The sequence below is a fragment of the Fundulus heteroclitus genome, unplaced genomic scaffold, assembly GCF_011125445.2.
Source record: "Fundulus heteroclitus isolate FHET01 unplaced genomic scaffold, MU-UCD_Fhet_4.1 scaffold_37, whole genome shotgun sequence".
Lineage (NCBI taxonomy): Eukaryota > Metazoa > Chordata > Actinopteri > Cyprinodontiformes > Fundulidae > Fundulus > Fundulus heteroclitus.
Window position 1 is genome coordinate 2,157,226 of NW_023396781.1, and position 16,242 is coordinate 2,173,467.

At 40.5% G+C, this 16,242-nt stretch overlaps 1 protein-coding gene across 3 annotated transcripts in view; it reads left to right on the forward strand.

Annotated features, from left to right (window-relative positions):
- The window catches only part of LOC118556304 (baculoviral IAP repeat-containing protein 6-like), a 133,629-nt gene that overhangs the window by 84,042 nt on the left and 33,345 nt on the right, over positions 1-16,242 (forward strand). For all 3 annotated transcript variants that reach the window (XM_036130659.1, XM_036130660.1, XM_036130661.1), the window contains exons 35-39: positions 4,736-4,958; positions 9,607-9,752; positions 10,563-10,673; positions 11,968-12,185; positions 15,680-15,841. In XM_036130659.1, the coding sequence (XP_035986552.1) occupies positions 4,736-4,958; positions 9,607-9,752; positions 10,563-10,673; positions 11,968-12,185; positions 15,680-15,841 (860 nt within the window). The remainder of the gene's footprint in view (positions 1-4,735; positions 4,959-9,606; positions 9,753-10,562; positions 10,674-11,967; positions 12,186-15,679; positions 15,842-16,242) is intronic.

Sequence of the window (16,242 nt, forward strand, 5' to 3'; positions counted from 1 at the left end):
TTTACCGAAGGAGGAAGAAAGAAGAAAGAAATGGATATTTTCAATGGAAAGAGCGCAGGCAGACACTCCCAATGGACTGTGGGAGCCATCATACTACGACAGAATTTGCAGTCTACACTTCATCTGCGGTAAACACAACTTAATTCTGCTCTAGTCATTGTTCTACTTAAATAGCGGCGGAGGGGAGGTGGTGATCGCTAGACGGGGCCGGAGAAGCAGTAGCTGCTCCAGACAGCGGCTCCATTACGCCCCCGTTCACGGGCGCTAGTACTTCTGTGTTTACGCTGCAATGTCGCCGACACCCCCACCCACTTTAACAAGACAAAAACACCAAAATAATCCGTAGTAAACAATTGTTATTTTTTTTAACGTACCGGGCAGGTCTTCCTCTCTGCTGAGACGCGGTCTGTGTCCGACTCCGCGTTCGTATGTTACACAAACATGTCTGAACATCCATCCATTTTCTGACCTTGTTAATCCCTCATGGCGTCGCGGGCGTTGCTGGAGCCTTTTTCCCGATATAAAATAATTGTAGCCATCCAGTGGTTTCATGCTTTCGTGCTCTCTCGTGTGTACTGGCCTGCGTGTTTATAAGGCAGCTGTATATGTCGCCGTACGGAACATTTGGCCAGCATTTCACAGACTCGCTCCGTCCCTTCAGGCTTTGCTGTGTGGATCTGGCAATCTGATAGCATCAACCATCAACTTACTCTTAAAACCATCTTGTGATACGTTATCTAAAGAAGAAAAATACGTGGAGAACTCGTCAGTTTCTCTGTTTGCGTCCGCCATTGTGTTCGACTTTTGCCAACCAGTCCGGCTCGCATGCGCGAAAAACCCGCTTCAAAACAATAGCAGTGAACTACCCTATACCAGTATGCTTTGGGTCATTGTCCTGCAGGAAGGTGAACCTCCGTCCCTGTTTCAAATCACAGGCAAACTGATGCAGGTTCTTTTCAAGAACCTCCCTGTATTTAGCAGCATCCATCTTTCCCTCGACTCAGACCAGTTTCCTGATCCTAGCTTCTAAAAACACCCCCACAGCATAATGCTGCCCCCACCATGTTTCACTGTGGGGATGGTGTTCTTGGGGTGATGGGATGTGTTGGGTTTGTGACAGACAGCGTTTTCCTTGGTGGCTGAAAAGTTCCATTTTAGTCTCATGTGACCAGAACACCTACATTCATATATTTGGGGAGTTGCCCATGTGCCTTTTGGCAAACGCAAAACGAGCCTTCTTATTTTGAACACTAATGTAGTGGCTTTTTTCTGGGTCCTCTTCCATTAAGCCCAGCTCTTTGGAGGGTATGGCTTATTGTGGTAATAAAGTGTGCACAATTTCTCTCACTGTAATAGTCCAAAATGATTGAGATATACCAGCATTTGCTGAAATTTAGGTTACCATAAGTTTAGCATAACAAATAGTTATTTTAAGGCTTCCAGCATTTGTGTTTTATTGTCCATATAAACTCATATTTTCCCACTCCTTCTAATCTAGTGTGTATTTTCCACATTGTTTTTAATACAGAAGCTGATTCTTTTAGAAACTTGATCTGGAGGGGGGAAAAAGTCTGTCAAATGGAACCTTTGTTAAACATTTTTTGCAATGGTAAAGAGCTTTGAGCAAAATGCTCTTGCTTTGATGCGCATTTTCTCCAGTGTCCACTGAGGCAGACTGTGTTGGCCAAGACATGTCACAGCCTGACTAGTTGAGCTTCTCTCATCTGTTTCTGTGCCCTGGAGGGGTCAGGGAGACCTGACACTGTCCAGCCGTGAGCGTGAGTCACAATATAAGCCACCCACTCAGTGCGACCTGCACGCTCACTGCCTTCCTACCCTAAAGAAATCAGCACACATGTAGCATGCTGCTCCCTGCACTCCCTGCAGTTGTTAAAAGCAATTTGGCTTTTTGTTTGTTGATTCTCACGGTGAAAATGTTGGCCTGAGCGGTATGTGGTATGTTATGACCAATGCTGTTCTCTCAGTGGCTTGGTTAGTACCAAGACATTAACAATGTGCTGTAGTGGCAAAATATGTCAATTTACTTCCAAAAGGTTCCTGACAAACCTTTAAACTGACAGTGCTTTAAGATTAAGATCTGCTTGTTTACACATTGAGCTCATTTAAGTCATTGGCGTCAATTAGTCTTTTAATACAGGATGAGATAAAACTTGTGGCTGCCGAAATAAATTATTTTGGGGATTTGACCTGTTTGCACATGTAAATATGAGGTAATTTCTCAAATTTAGGATAGTTTTATCAGTTAAAATGTTTATTGCTAGAAAGGTTAAGACTAATATGCTTCAATGTGAGAATTTTTATTAATTTTCAGATGCTTTGTGGAAAAACTTACATCTGTGATATGTGTAGCATAGCACCCACAGCGGTGTTTTTTTGTGCTAGGTTTGATTTTAAAAAGTGCTAAATTCAATGTTGTTTAAATGAGTGTTTATCCATTAAGAACATGTAATGGTTTCCCTTACGCAGAGGGATTTTGTACTACAGTTGAAGGAATTTTGTGGGTTAATAATTGTTAAAAGGAAGGTGTTGTGCTATTACACACTGTTTAAAGTTATTTAATGTTTAATAAATAACTCTGTTGGGTATTGTCCTGTGAATATCAGCCCAAACAGCTGATATTAGGACACTAGTTGAAAGGATTGATTCGAGCACTGGCAGTCTTTTAACAGTAAACTCTGCACACATACAGGATAAACAAGTGACAACTTCTCTACAAGTTCAAGAATTTATTAACAGAAATAAAATGAACATCCAGAGAACATCACTATATAATGCTGCTTATCTGAATTAACACTATTTGAATCAACTAATCCTCTCTTTGAGGCTAGTGAAACTTAACTAAAACTACTAAGCAAAATGAAGACAAAGAGAAGCTAAGCTAAGGAACTATGTACACACAAAAGAAACAAAAAAGGACAAAATAAAATGGTTGATCAGAATGATTCAGTGAATCCTGGTTCACTGCAGATCTAAGTCAAAGAACCAAAGTTCATCTTAAAGAATGTGGAATGAGGTTAAATTAGCTTAACTAATTTAAAACATTTGGTGTGTGTTTCAAATAATGTTAAACAAACATTATTTGATAAAATAACATTTTAAAGAATGATTTCCTCAGTAACCTTAGGATGCTTGATTTTGTTAATGTGATCATTCCTCCGGAAAGCTAGGGGTGGGTGTAGCGATCGGTCGCAAAATGGGTTAATCCTAAAGTTATACAAAACACCATTAAATTTACATTACTGTTCCATATTAATGCGGTAATAACCCTCATAGCACTATCGAACGATGGTGGAGCAAAACGAAACAAACCTTGTGTTTGAAACGAACCGTAGTCACGTATCCGGGAAGAATAAATGTTAACCATAAGCTAATGGCATTAGGCTAGCGGACGTTGGGTGCTAATTTTAAGACGTTCCAGCTTTATTTTGGTTGCAATGAGCTGACCGGAGAACACAAACATCAATATCCCATCAATGTATAAAACCTTTATGCAGGTAATGTTGGTTATAACCATAAAAACACACTTGAATTACATCAGCATGGCATGGTTTCGAAGAAGCTTGCGGTAACTATCCTATAAGCTCCACATGTTTTAAAAACACAGAGAAAACGCATTAAGTAAACCATTCTAAATAAACCATTTAACTTTCCCAGTTTATTTCTCTACCTAACCTGTCGGCGCCTCTGTGTCAGTTCGGTTCATGATAAATGCCCATCTCAGAGCATCCACAGCTATAATTAAGACTGTGTTCTTTGGGTCTTGAACTAGCTCCTCTTTTACTGTTCTCTCCTTGAATTGGCAGCAAAGCGTCAAACACTCAGGCTTTTCAAAAGCACACCAACTGAATACAGTTTTAATGCTAATTTCTTTGTTAAACTGTTCAACAAACCTTGGTAAAATACTGAAAAACAACTCTTCCCCTGATAAAGATCCAAGTAGGATTAAAGTGTTGTCATTAAAATACTATGAGGATCAAGTGTGCAGTATTTTCTCCAGTCACGTATTGCAAGTTTTTAGGACACTTTAATCTATTGGTGTGCCTAATTTACCTTCCTTTATTCAATTGTACCGATGGTAACCCTTAAAATCGTAATGGTTTCATCCTTACCATCAACTATGATGCATCTGTCTTGTGGAAAAACCAACAATAGAACTAGTCTTGCTGAGTGAGACAGAGAAACAAGGGAGAAAAATTGACAGAGTGCCAATTGCTGATTCAGCGACCCGTTATTCCACAGTGGCAAACTACTCCTTGCTCAGTTGGGAGCAGTTTGAAGTCCTCTGTTAGATTTGTAAGTATGTATTATGGCTCACTGAGAACAGAGTTCTACAAACGTAAACTTTGTACTGTGCAAAGATCACAGGGCAAAGCGCAAGCATTACCAGCCAACATATCATGACATTTATGCCTCTTTAATGACTATTTCAGATATTTTAACCTTGTTATCCAAAGAGCTATATTTGAACTGTTACTCAGTCAACCTTTTACATATTCTAACTCGGTGTTTTCAGCACATTACTAAAGTTACATTGCTTAAAGCATTTTTTCTATAATCATAAAACTCTGAGCACATTTGTACTATTTCTGGATGAAACTGTTATTTAGCATTTTTCTAAAATGAATGTCTTCTTGTCAGTTTCTTTATCCAGTGTACATTTTATGTTTTTGAGGCTCATTGCTAGTTTTCTTGTTTTCTGTTCTCACCACTGCAGTTCTGGATATGGCACGCCATGTTCCACTGTACAGAGCGCTACTGGAGCTGCTGAGGGCCATTTCCACCTACACAGCGCTGGTTCCACTTCTACTTCCTTTGTCTGGGGATCCTGGGCAAGACGAGGAAGAAGAAGATGAAGAACATTCTGAGGGACAGGCTTCTGTAGGCATGCTGCTGGCCAAAATGAAGACGTGTGTAGACACGTATACAAATCGCCTCAGGTACGACACGGTGCATGCCAGTTTTAAATAATTTTTATCGCTTTCAATTTCATTATCACTTAATGTTAGTCTATACACTATATTTTTTGAACAGAATTATGCTAAAACTTTTGTCTTCTTTACATGTCTTTACCAGCTTCATTGTTACATAAACATGTACCCCCAGGGACCTTATAGACACATTCAGGCTCTGCCACAACTGCCTTTCAAGATGTTCTTAGAAAGGCATCACAAATGTGTCATCTGTCACGATGGTAGAAAATGCTTTGGGCTAAAGTGGACTAAGATCCCCCTGGATCATTTTCTACTATATAAAGTATCTTATACACAGCTGAGTCTCTACAAAAGATGTGATATCATGAGATGAGTGAACTCCCTTTTCCCACTCACTGCAGCTTTAAGCTTCTTACCAACATACATAGAAAGGTTTGCATACATAACCATTGTGTCAGAGCACCTAAATATGAAGGATATAAACAAACGTATTTTTCTTAAAATGCCTACTATGAATGTTGTTGCTGCGGCCCTGCTGGCAACATAGTTAATTTCAAGTGTAACGCTGGGCTCACACTGAATATGGTGCAGATATGGTTCTGGCGCCACTCACATCAGCCACATCTGGTTGTGGGTTGCGGCGCTGCAAAACATTCCGCAAGAAGAAAGTTTGACCGGACGCCGCAGCGGTCCCCGGATCTCGAGCCAAACAAGAATCACAGGGCGCTAGACAGGATAAAGTTCCAGTGAATTTCAGAATAAAATCACAGCACCAACACACGCTAGCTTGACTAGGGGAAACACAACAGAAACAAGAGAAAATGGATGGGTTTTGGAGGGTGAAATGGTATATTTAAGCGCACGAATAATGACTTTTGCTCTAGAACATGAAAACCATGGCTGTTTTTTATTCATTTGAGGGACCGCAACACAAAGGACCATGTGAACTTCTGTTCTCGCGTCCTAGGAGCAGTGTGAGTGCAGGTTTGTGGCAAACTGGAACTGTATCAGGACCGTAACTAGGGGTGGGCGATATGAAGAAAATCTAATATCACAATATCTTTGGGCTATATCGCGATATATATCACGATACGTTCAAATAACCTTGAAAAACATGTTCTTAGCCACATGGTGCCTGAAGTTGCATTGGTATATCTCATATTAACGTGTCAATTTGTTTTGTTTGAAAAATTTATTGCAAAATAAAAATGAATATAAAATGTTATATTTTAACCATTTTTTAACCACAGCTGTACATAGAAGCTTTTCATAAATGACAATATTGTCACATTAAAGCTCTTTCATGGTCAACACTGGACCTTAAAAAACAGAACATCCCAGCGGCCAAAAGGAACACCAAGGAAAAATCTGACACAAAATAAACCTGGAATAAAAGCTGCTCTTTTGTGCTTAAGACATAAAAATGTGACAATCCCAAAAACAAAGCTTGTATTGTGACTATAAAATCAACTGACCAGTCACACCTACATATTCAGAGCGTCTCAAAAATATTTCCGTTGCTCTTTAGGTGTTGGGAAATTTTAAATAAACGTTTATTCTGTCATGTGGGATTTAGCAAAAGAAGACGCCAGTTTCTACAGTTTTACGGCTGGTTTAATTAAAGTGTCCTTCTGTGTTTTGTGGGGGTGTCGACACGCAGAGTTTACAAGAGTCTTCATTTTACACTGGATGACGTTTTAGGTGGAACAAATTTGTGCTACTGCTGCCTTTTGTGGCAATGGTGTAACGGCATGTTTTGCAAATTACCGCATTTTGTTCGACCTCCTCCTTGTGAAATTCAAACCACTGCCTGAAACACCCGCTGTCTCCATAGTTCTCGCTGTCTCCATAGTTCTCGCTGTCTCCATAGTTCTCGCTTTCTCCATAGTTCTCGCTGTCTCCATAGTTCTCGCTGTCTCCATAGTTCTCGCTGTCTCCATAGTTCTCGCTGTCTCCATAGTTCTCGCTGTCTCCATAGTTCTCGCTGTCTCCATAGTTCTCGCTGTCTCCATAGTTCTCGCTGTCTCCATAGTTCTCGCTGTCTCCATAGTTCTCGCTGTCTCCATAGTTCTCGCTGTCTCCATAGTTCTCGCTTTCTCCATAGTTCTCGCTGTCTCCATAGTTCTCGCTGTCTCCATAGTTCTCGCTGTCTCCATAGTTCCCGCTGTCTCCATAGTTCTCGCTGTCTCCATAGTTCTCGCTGTCTCCATAGTTCTCGCTGTCTCCATAGTTCTCGCTGTCTCCATAGTTCCCGCTGTCTCCATAGTTCTCGCTGTCTCCATAGTTCTCGCTGTCGCCATAGTTCTCGCTGTCGCCATAGTTCTCGCTGTCGCCATAGTTCTCGCTGTCGCCATAGTTCTCGCTGTCGCCATAGTTCTCGCTGTCGCCATAGTTCTCGCTGTCGCCATAGTTCCCGCTGTCTCCATAGTTCCCGCTGTCTCCATAGTTCCCGCTGTCTCCATAGTTCTCGCTGTCTCCATAGTTCTCGCTGTCTCCATAGTTCTCGCTGTCTCCATAGTTCTCGCTGTCTCCATAGTTCTCGCTGTCTCCATAGTTCCCGCTGTCTCCATAGTTCTCGCTGTCTCCATAGTTCTCGGCTGTCTCCATAGTTTCTCGCTGTCTCCATAGTTCTCGCTGTCTCCATAGTTCTCGCTGTCTCCATAGTTCTCGCTGTCTCCATAGTTCCCGCTGTCTCCATAGTTCTCGCTGTCTACATAGTTCTCGCTGTCTCCATAGTTCTCGCTGTCGCCATAGTTCCCGCTGTCTCCATAGTTCCCGCTGTCTCCATAGTTCCCGCTGTCTCCATAGTTCTCGCTGTCTCCATAGTTCTCGCTGTCTCCATAGTTCTCGCTGTCTCCATAGTTCTCGCTGTCTCCATAGTTCCCGCTGTTCTCCATAGTTCTCCGCTGTCTCCATAGTTCTCGCTGTCTCCATAGTTCTCGCTGTCGCCATAGTTCCCGCTGTCTCCATAGTTCTCCGCTGTCCTCCATAGTTCCCGCTGTCTCCATAGTTCTCGCTGTCTCCATAGTTCTCGCTGTCTCCATAGTTCTCGCTGTCTCCATAGTTCTCGCTGTCTCCATAGTTCCTCGCTGTCTCCATAGTTCTCGCTGTTCTCATAGTTCTCGCTGTCTCCATAGTTCTCGCTGTCTCCAGAGTTCTCGATGTCTCCAGGTGTTCTCGCTGTCTCCATAGTTCTCGCTGTCTCCAGAGTTCTCGTCTGTCTCCATAGTTCTTCCTCGCGGGTCTCGCATAGTGCCCCGCTGTCTCCAGAGTCTTCGCTGTCTCCATAGTTCCTCGCTGGTCTCCCAGAGTTCTGCGCTGTCTCCCATAGTGTCCCCGCATGTCCTCCCAATAGTTTCTCGCTGTCCTCCAGAGTTCCCCCGCTGTCTCCATAGTTTCTCGCTGTCTCCATAGTTCTCGCTGGCTCCATAGTTCTCGCTGTCTCCATAGTTCTCGCTCCGTCTCCATAGTTCCCGCTGTCTTCCCATAGTTCTCCGCTGTCTCCATAAGTTCTCGCTTGTCCGCCATAAGTTCTCGCTGTCTCCATGGTTCTCGCTGTCTCCATGGTTCTCGCTGTCTCCATGGTTCTCGCTGTCTCCATGGTTCTCGCTGTCTCCATGGTTCTCGCTGTCTCGATAGTTCCCGCTGTCGCCATAGTTCCCGCTGTCTCCATAGTTCTCGCTGTCTCCATAGTTCTCGCTGTCGCCATAGTTCTCGCTGTCGCCATAGTTCCCGCTGTCTCCATAGTTCCCGCTGTCTCCATAGTTCCCGCTGTCTCCATAGTTCCCGCTGTCTCCATAGTTCCCGCTGTCTCCATAGTTCTCGCTGTCGCCTATCCTATGTGTAAGAGGCAAAGACTGTGTAAGAGTCCTGCCACCCTGTGGAGAAAGTTCATTTCCCCCTGTTGTTTTCCAAGGTCATGATTCATATCTCATGACCCCAGATAAGATTGGTAATGAAGACATGCTAGTAGAGCGTGGTTTTTGGCTTGGCACTCTTTAGAGGAGGTCCCATTCCATCCTTCTGTTTCCTGCTTAAAGCTTGCTGCATACTCCATGAAAACTGAGATTTATATTCTTTTTTGAGGTGGCAAGAAAATTAAAAAAGGTGATATTAGACTGGGAAGACTGGGGGTGGGACTGCCCTGCTAGGATAATTTATAGAGGAAATGCTGCATGTGAGTAGAAGTGGCAAATCAACCAGGGTTGAACAGCGCAACAACAGTGTTAAGTTTGACAAATAACTGAAGGTCATTGTTCAACCACTGATTTAGGTCACTGACTAAATTTTACACAAAAAATTCCGATAAATCCATGTGAGTACCCAAACCCAATTTAACCTCTTCAACACAAAAACGCCTTTAGATCCTCTTAATGAACACCTCAAACGAGATCAGTAAAAGAGGCCCTATGGACAAGCATAACATTGAGCTGAGAATCCAGGAACAGCTCATACTAAAAACCATTCACGGTTGGCCTGCAAGGAGAAAGATCTGGTCAAAAAACCAGGAGAAATAAAAGAATTGTATTTGTATTTGACCTGATTTTGCTCTTTAGTGAGAAAAGGACAAGCAACAGCTAAAAAGGGGTTTGTTGTAAATCCAAATAGACATGAAGCACAGAGTGATGCATGAGGGTGTGTTTCTGTGTTCCAGGTCAAAGAAAGATAAAAGTAAAGGTGTGGTAAAACCAGATGGCTCAGATCCAGAACCTGAGGGTTTGACCCTGCTTGTGCCTGACATCCAGAGAACAGCAGAGATAGTCCATGCAGCGACTACCAGCCTGCGCCAAGCCAATCAGGGTATGCATACATTTAAAGGATCCCTTTGTAATATGAGATGGTTATCATTAAAGCCTGATGTAGCTATCATGTAAAAAATCTTTTACAACTTCATTTTCTACCTATATTTCTTGTCTTCTCCTGGGACTGTTTGTCTTTGTCTAACCCATGTAGTGCAACAACACAGCAAAGAAGTCTCCTAACTTGGACTTTTGTTTGAGTCACTATTATGGCCTGTAGTTGAAAGTTTAATTAGACTGTTGTGATGAAACCCAAAGACTTTGAATGTCTGTTCCTGTTTTCTGTGCATTTTTCCACAGTTCTGTCGTTTCTTTTGTCAGAGGATCTAAAATCTATCCTTAGCCCCACAGAACATACCATATTTTTTGGACCATAAAGCGCAACGGATTATAAGAGTCACAGTGAATTGACGTGTCGTTGTGTGTCTTAGTCTACATATAATGCACACCGGATTTTAAGGCGTGCTAAATATTCTTCAAGACAAGACTCCAAGATAGTTAGAAAAACTCAGCTTGAAGCAGTACAAACTGAGTTTTTTTAAATTTTGGAGATGTAACAGATTTATAACCATTTCAGGAGGGGAGTATTGATTGAGGTGAGGGAGGAAGTACACTGACATGTCAGGACAGATGATTATCAGCTTATCTAGCTGTTCATATGTGTTGTTTTTACTCTTTATTCTAATTTTGGACCTTTTTAAGGGTTAAACTTTTTACAGAATGGAGATTGATGTGGGCTATAATTTCTCTCATTTTGAATCCAATAGACTGCTGGTTTTCAGTGACTTTTGTTTCTCATTCTCTTTATCAGAGAGGAAACTAGTGGAGTCCTCAAAAAAGGTGTCAACACGGCCAAAGCCACTGTCTGTCCTCCGCTCCTTAGAGGAGAAATATGTTGCTGCCATGAAGAAACTACAGTTTGGTGAGTTTTAATCTTTGCATCTCATTTTGTGTTTAATACATTCTTCTTGTTTGTTAGTTTATAAATGACTTGGTGCTCATTATGTTTTTACAACTCAGTGTTTTGTTAAATTTATGCAAATAAGTTAGCGGATTTGATACCTGTTTCCACCAATCTTCTGTAGTATATAGTCACACTCTCCTGTTGTTGGTAGGCTATGTAAAAGCCACATGACGCCATGCTGCTTCTTTGTCCTGATCATCCCTTTAGTTAATTACTCTAAGAAGTAATAAATAATGGACCTGCCTTCTGCCGTGTAAGAGTTAATTTTGTGTGCTGCTCAATATTCAAGTAATTATAAGTGACTTGAATTTGAACTTTGCTTCAGTGTACTAAAATCATAGGCAGAATGGAAAACTGAGAAGGATTTCGTTTCATTAACTTTTTCCAAAATATATATTTTTGCAACAATTATTACGTTTAGCACAATGAAATGTTGATCTAATGTTAATTTTTTTTGGGGGTTGCTTTTTATGAAATAAGAAAAACTAGGTTAGAAAGGAAGTTGAAACTATATAAATGTGATATTTTTTTTTTCTTTAAAAGACACTAAAAGTCTGTCCGAATTGATGTCTAAATAGGATTTAACACAAATGAATTGTTCAAATTTGTATCGTCTGAAAATGTTAATAATCTTTATGTATATTGCTCCTTTTTATTTTATAATGCCCTTGCAATAGAGGTGACAACAGCATCTCTATGTAAGAGAAATTGAAGATAACCGGTGACATAGGGATTATAGGGAGTCAATAAAAATGTATTTTATATAGCGCCAATTGACAACACATGATCTCCAAGCTCTTTAAAAAGTTACACATAATATTAATTCATCTTGTGTGTAAACCTGGTGTGTCCTGTCTACTTGTTTTTGCCACCATACACCTGAATTTCCCCATTGTTGGGCATTAAAAGGTATTTCTTTTTCTATTCTTCTTTTTTGTTTAAGCACTTAGGATTGTCTTGTCCTGGAGGATGTAGAATCCTCTCCAAAATTCAACTCTGACCCATTTACAAGCCTTGCAGTAAGAGTAACACTGGGAATTGGCAATGGACCTGTTTAAATTGACAAATGAGTGAGACCATTATTCTGAATCTTGATTTCAAGAGTACACTTTAAAGCAAGGCATAGGAGCTGCACTTGCAAATCCCTGACAATTCTAAATATTGTCTCTGCTGGGAATGAAGGGTTCTAGTGGTAGTCCTAGGTAGTGGGATTCAGCCATAACCTACTAACGTCAGTCTCCTCGCTCCACAGACACATTTGAAATGGTTTCAGAAGACGAAGAAGGGAAGCTGATGTTTAAGGTCAACTACCACTACATGTCTCAGGTTAAAAATGCCAGCGATACAAACAGTGCAGCCAGGTCGCGGCGCCTTGCCCAGGAGGCCGTTACCCTGTCCACATCTCTCCCTCTGTCATCGTCATCCAGCGTCTTTGTCCGTTGCGATGAAGAAAGGCTTGACATCATGAAGGTAAAGTGCAATTTAAACATTGATCTCAGATGTTCTGTCACAATAGAGCTCTGAGGTCAAAGCATGAACTCAACCATTAAACTGGTTCTAGTGTTTCTATCTTATAATTTTACTATGCAACAGCTTCAATGACATTTGAATAAATTTCCCTCCGCCCATGCTCTGATTAATAGCTGAGTTTCCATTCCTAAATGTCAAAATGTCTATATTTGACTCAGTCTTGGCAGAATAACTTTCAGTAGGTGCTATATGTGGTACCAAAATAGAAACACATATATACTTTGATGCTTAGATATTAACTTAAGTCTAAAGATACTAAACATGTTTCTGACAGCCTGTGAAGGTGAAGAATAAAAGAAAATATAGGTTCTAGCAGCCCCCTTTAAAGTAGTGGTATAGCGATAAGAGGTGCACAGCTGTGTCGCTGGATGCTGTGATCTGTAATGGTCAGCTTTAGTTGATGTGGAAAAGCAGTTGGCTGGCAATGACTAGTTTGTCATTTTGATTCCCCCTCCTCGGCGTCCTTGGGGAAGACACCGAGGGATTAAGGGGAAAGCATTAGGCTGGTTTAAATCTTATCTGTCAGACAGATTCCAGTTTGTTCATGTTAATAATAAAACTTCCTCATCAGCATAACAGTGGAAATTAATCCCATGCTTTCTGATAATTTTACCAACCAGAAGAATATATATAGTAAAGAGAATTGGTCCAAGGACTGAACCCTGTGGTACTCCACAAGTGACCCTAGAGTTTGAGGAAGATTTATTATTAACATGAACAAACTGGAATCTGTCAGACAGATATGATTTAAACTAGCCTAATGTTTTCCCTTAATTCCTACAGTATATTCAAATCTTATATTGTGATCAACTGTATCAAATGCAGCACTGAGATCTAACAGGACAAGTACAGACACAAGTCCATTATCTGAGGCCATGAGAATATCATTGGTGACCTTCACCAGAGCTGTCTCAGTGCTATGATGAGCTCTGAAGCCTGACTGAAACTCCTCAAGTAGGTCATTGCTTTGTAAATGTTCACAAAGTTGATTAGCAACTACTTTCTCAAGAATTTTAGATAAGAAAAGAAGATTAGATATAGGTCTGTAATTTACTAACTCGTCTTGATCAAGAGAAGGTTTCTTAAGTAAAGGTTTAATAACAGCTACTTTAAAAGCCTGTGGTACATATCCATTTACCAAGGATAGATTAATCATGTCTAAAATAGTGCCACTGATCAAAGGGAATATGTCCCCAAACAACTTGGTTGGGATTGGGTCTAACATACAGGTAGAAGGTTTAGATGAAGCTAAAATTTTAGATAGCTCAGAAAGCTCTACTGCTTCTAAACAGTTCAAACACTGCACAGGTTCTAAGGATTCCTCCAATGCTGCCTCACTTACTGAGGACGAGGTAATCATGTTTGGGAGGATGCCAGTTATTTAATTTTTAATGGAATCAATTTTATTAATGAAGAATCCCATAAAGTCATTACTGCTTAGAGTTAAGGGAATGGATGGATCAACAGAGCAATGACTCTGGGTAACTTTGGCAACTGTACTGAAGAGAAATTTAGGATTATTTTTATTCTTCTCTATTAATGATGAAAAATATGCTGCTCTAACTCTGCGAAGGGTCTTTCTATACAACCGTAGACTGTTTTTGCCTGACTAGATAGGATTCCTCTAGATGTGTAGAGTGGCCTTTTCTCCAATTTCTTTATAATTGTACTTCAAAGAGCACAGTTCTAAATTAAACCAGGGAGCCAGCCACCATAGCTCCCTTTTCAAGAGGGCTGCATTGTCTAATGCAAAACATAACAAGGAAGTAACACCATTAACAAAAGCGTCAATTTGTGAAGGGTAAGAAAACAACCAAGGCACCTGTATCCATGGCTCCAACCATGTGTAACCAAAAAGTGAGCATATTTGTGTCAGCTGATCAGGACCTGTCCCTCACGATGTCCCAGCCTCTTCTTGACCTGATCAAGTCGGTTGCTGAAGATCAGAGGGTGCACTTTCAAGACTGTGAATATCAAATACACATGCCTCCTATCTCCGCACCCATAGCTATGCTGCCCAGAATAAAACGGAATTGTCAGACAAACTTCAAATTAACATGTTTTGTTTAAATGCAGACGAGTCACAAAAATTCAAATGCAGACAGAATTGTTAATGTACTGGTGTGGTACTTAGATGATGACTTGGGTAAAGTGTTGACTCAGCATCTGGCCTCCAGAAAGGTCAATATTGCAGATGCAGTAACTGTCACATAAATAAATAAATATGGATATGAATAGAAACCTACACAGAAAAGATTGATAGGCTATCAATTCTATGATAAAATTATAAACTGTCAAATTAGCAAATAGCTAATAAAAATTAAATTTGAACCTGTTAAAGGTAAAAATTGTTTTAAATCCCTTCCCTGTTGTCTTCGGTATTTCAGTAGTGTAGTTTGTATGTGTTCATCTTTTATTGTAAAGTAACACTTTATTTATAAGCAACTCAAGAGCACCTTATGGATAAACATGGTACTAAATAAAATAATAAAAAGATAAATTGCGAATAATTTGAACTTGCATTCACTTGGATAGATATGAAAGTCAGAAATTTACTAAAGGACAAGGCAGTGGTTGGCCTATGTAGATTGATTTCTATTGATTGTGATAGTGAGCCAATGGAGTTAATGTACAGGTGTGAAGTAGATGATGTAATGATGCAAGCTGCTGACTTTTGTACTAGTTGCATTTTATGGAGGACAGGAAGGGAAAGGAGCTGAAATTGTAAACTCAAGGAGTGGACTGTGAATCTGTTTGCCAAAAATGTGAAGGAAGAACTTGTTCAATGGTGCAAAGATGAAAGTAAGTTAACCAGGTGATGTTATGGATGTAGAAAGTTATGGAGAGGGCTGTCCAGGATGATGCCAAGGCTCTTAAAGTCTAACTCTTGGACTGAATGTATTTTAATGCAGATGCATTGCTGTTGCATTACATTTGTCATAAAGGGGTAACAGTGGCTCAGGAGGTAGGTGTTCCTCCTATAACCCCACTCCAACCATCTGTCATTGTGTCCTTGGGCAAGACACTTCCCCCGGTGGCAGTGGACCCTCCGACACCGATTGTATGGCGCCATAGGGCAGGCTTCCCCAGGGCAGCCACTGTCAACATGTGAATGACTGAATGTAGTTTGACTTGGTATCACTCTATATAAGTACAGGCCATTTACCATTAAGGTACATGTTAACATTCCCTATTGGGTAAGGGTACATGAACAGCAAGCAAAGGGGATTTCTCTGCTAAAATTCTATCCAAGGAGACATTTTTTGAGGTAGGCTTTTATGAACCTTTAAAGTAAAAGCCTTATTTTTATTTCAGCCAATGAACAGTCAGTATACAGTCCATCAAATTGATGACATTTTTATAGAAATTTCTTGTTTGTTAGCTGTTTGTTTAATGTGTTTTTTAGGTTGATTCCTTCTTTCCTGTTTTTACAGGTTCTCATTACAGGCCCAGGCGACACTCCGTATGCCAACGGCTGCTTTGAGTTTGATGTATATTTTCCCCAGGATTATCCCAATTCCCCTCCCCTGGTCAATCTTGAGACGACAGGTGGACACAGCGTGCGTTTCAATCCAAACCTCTACAATGATGGCAAAGTAAGTTTTCTGTTTGGTTTTTGTGGTTTAACGCTTTAAGCCCAGAAGGTTTTAGGAGCAATTTCTGCCTGAAATTACATATCTGATATAACTCAAGTACAGCTCCAAATTTATACATTTTAAATGTAAAGTTTGGTTTTGTCTGACATTAAGGCATTGAAGAATATTTTTCAAGTGGAACCATTATTACAAATGTCTCTATTTCTGATTTATAGGTGATTAAACCAAGGAAAACAATTTTTTCAGCTTCACATAAATATCTTTCAAAATAAACACTGCAACACTACATGCAAACCCTTACGAAAATATAGCAGAAACCTCAGACTTTGTATATCCACATCTTGACAATAGCTGCAGCAAATATGGACTGAATCAGCTGATGCATGGAGTTATGCATGTCT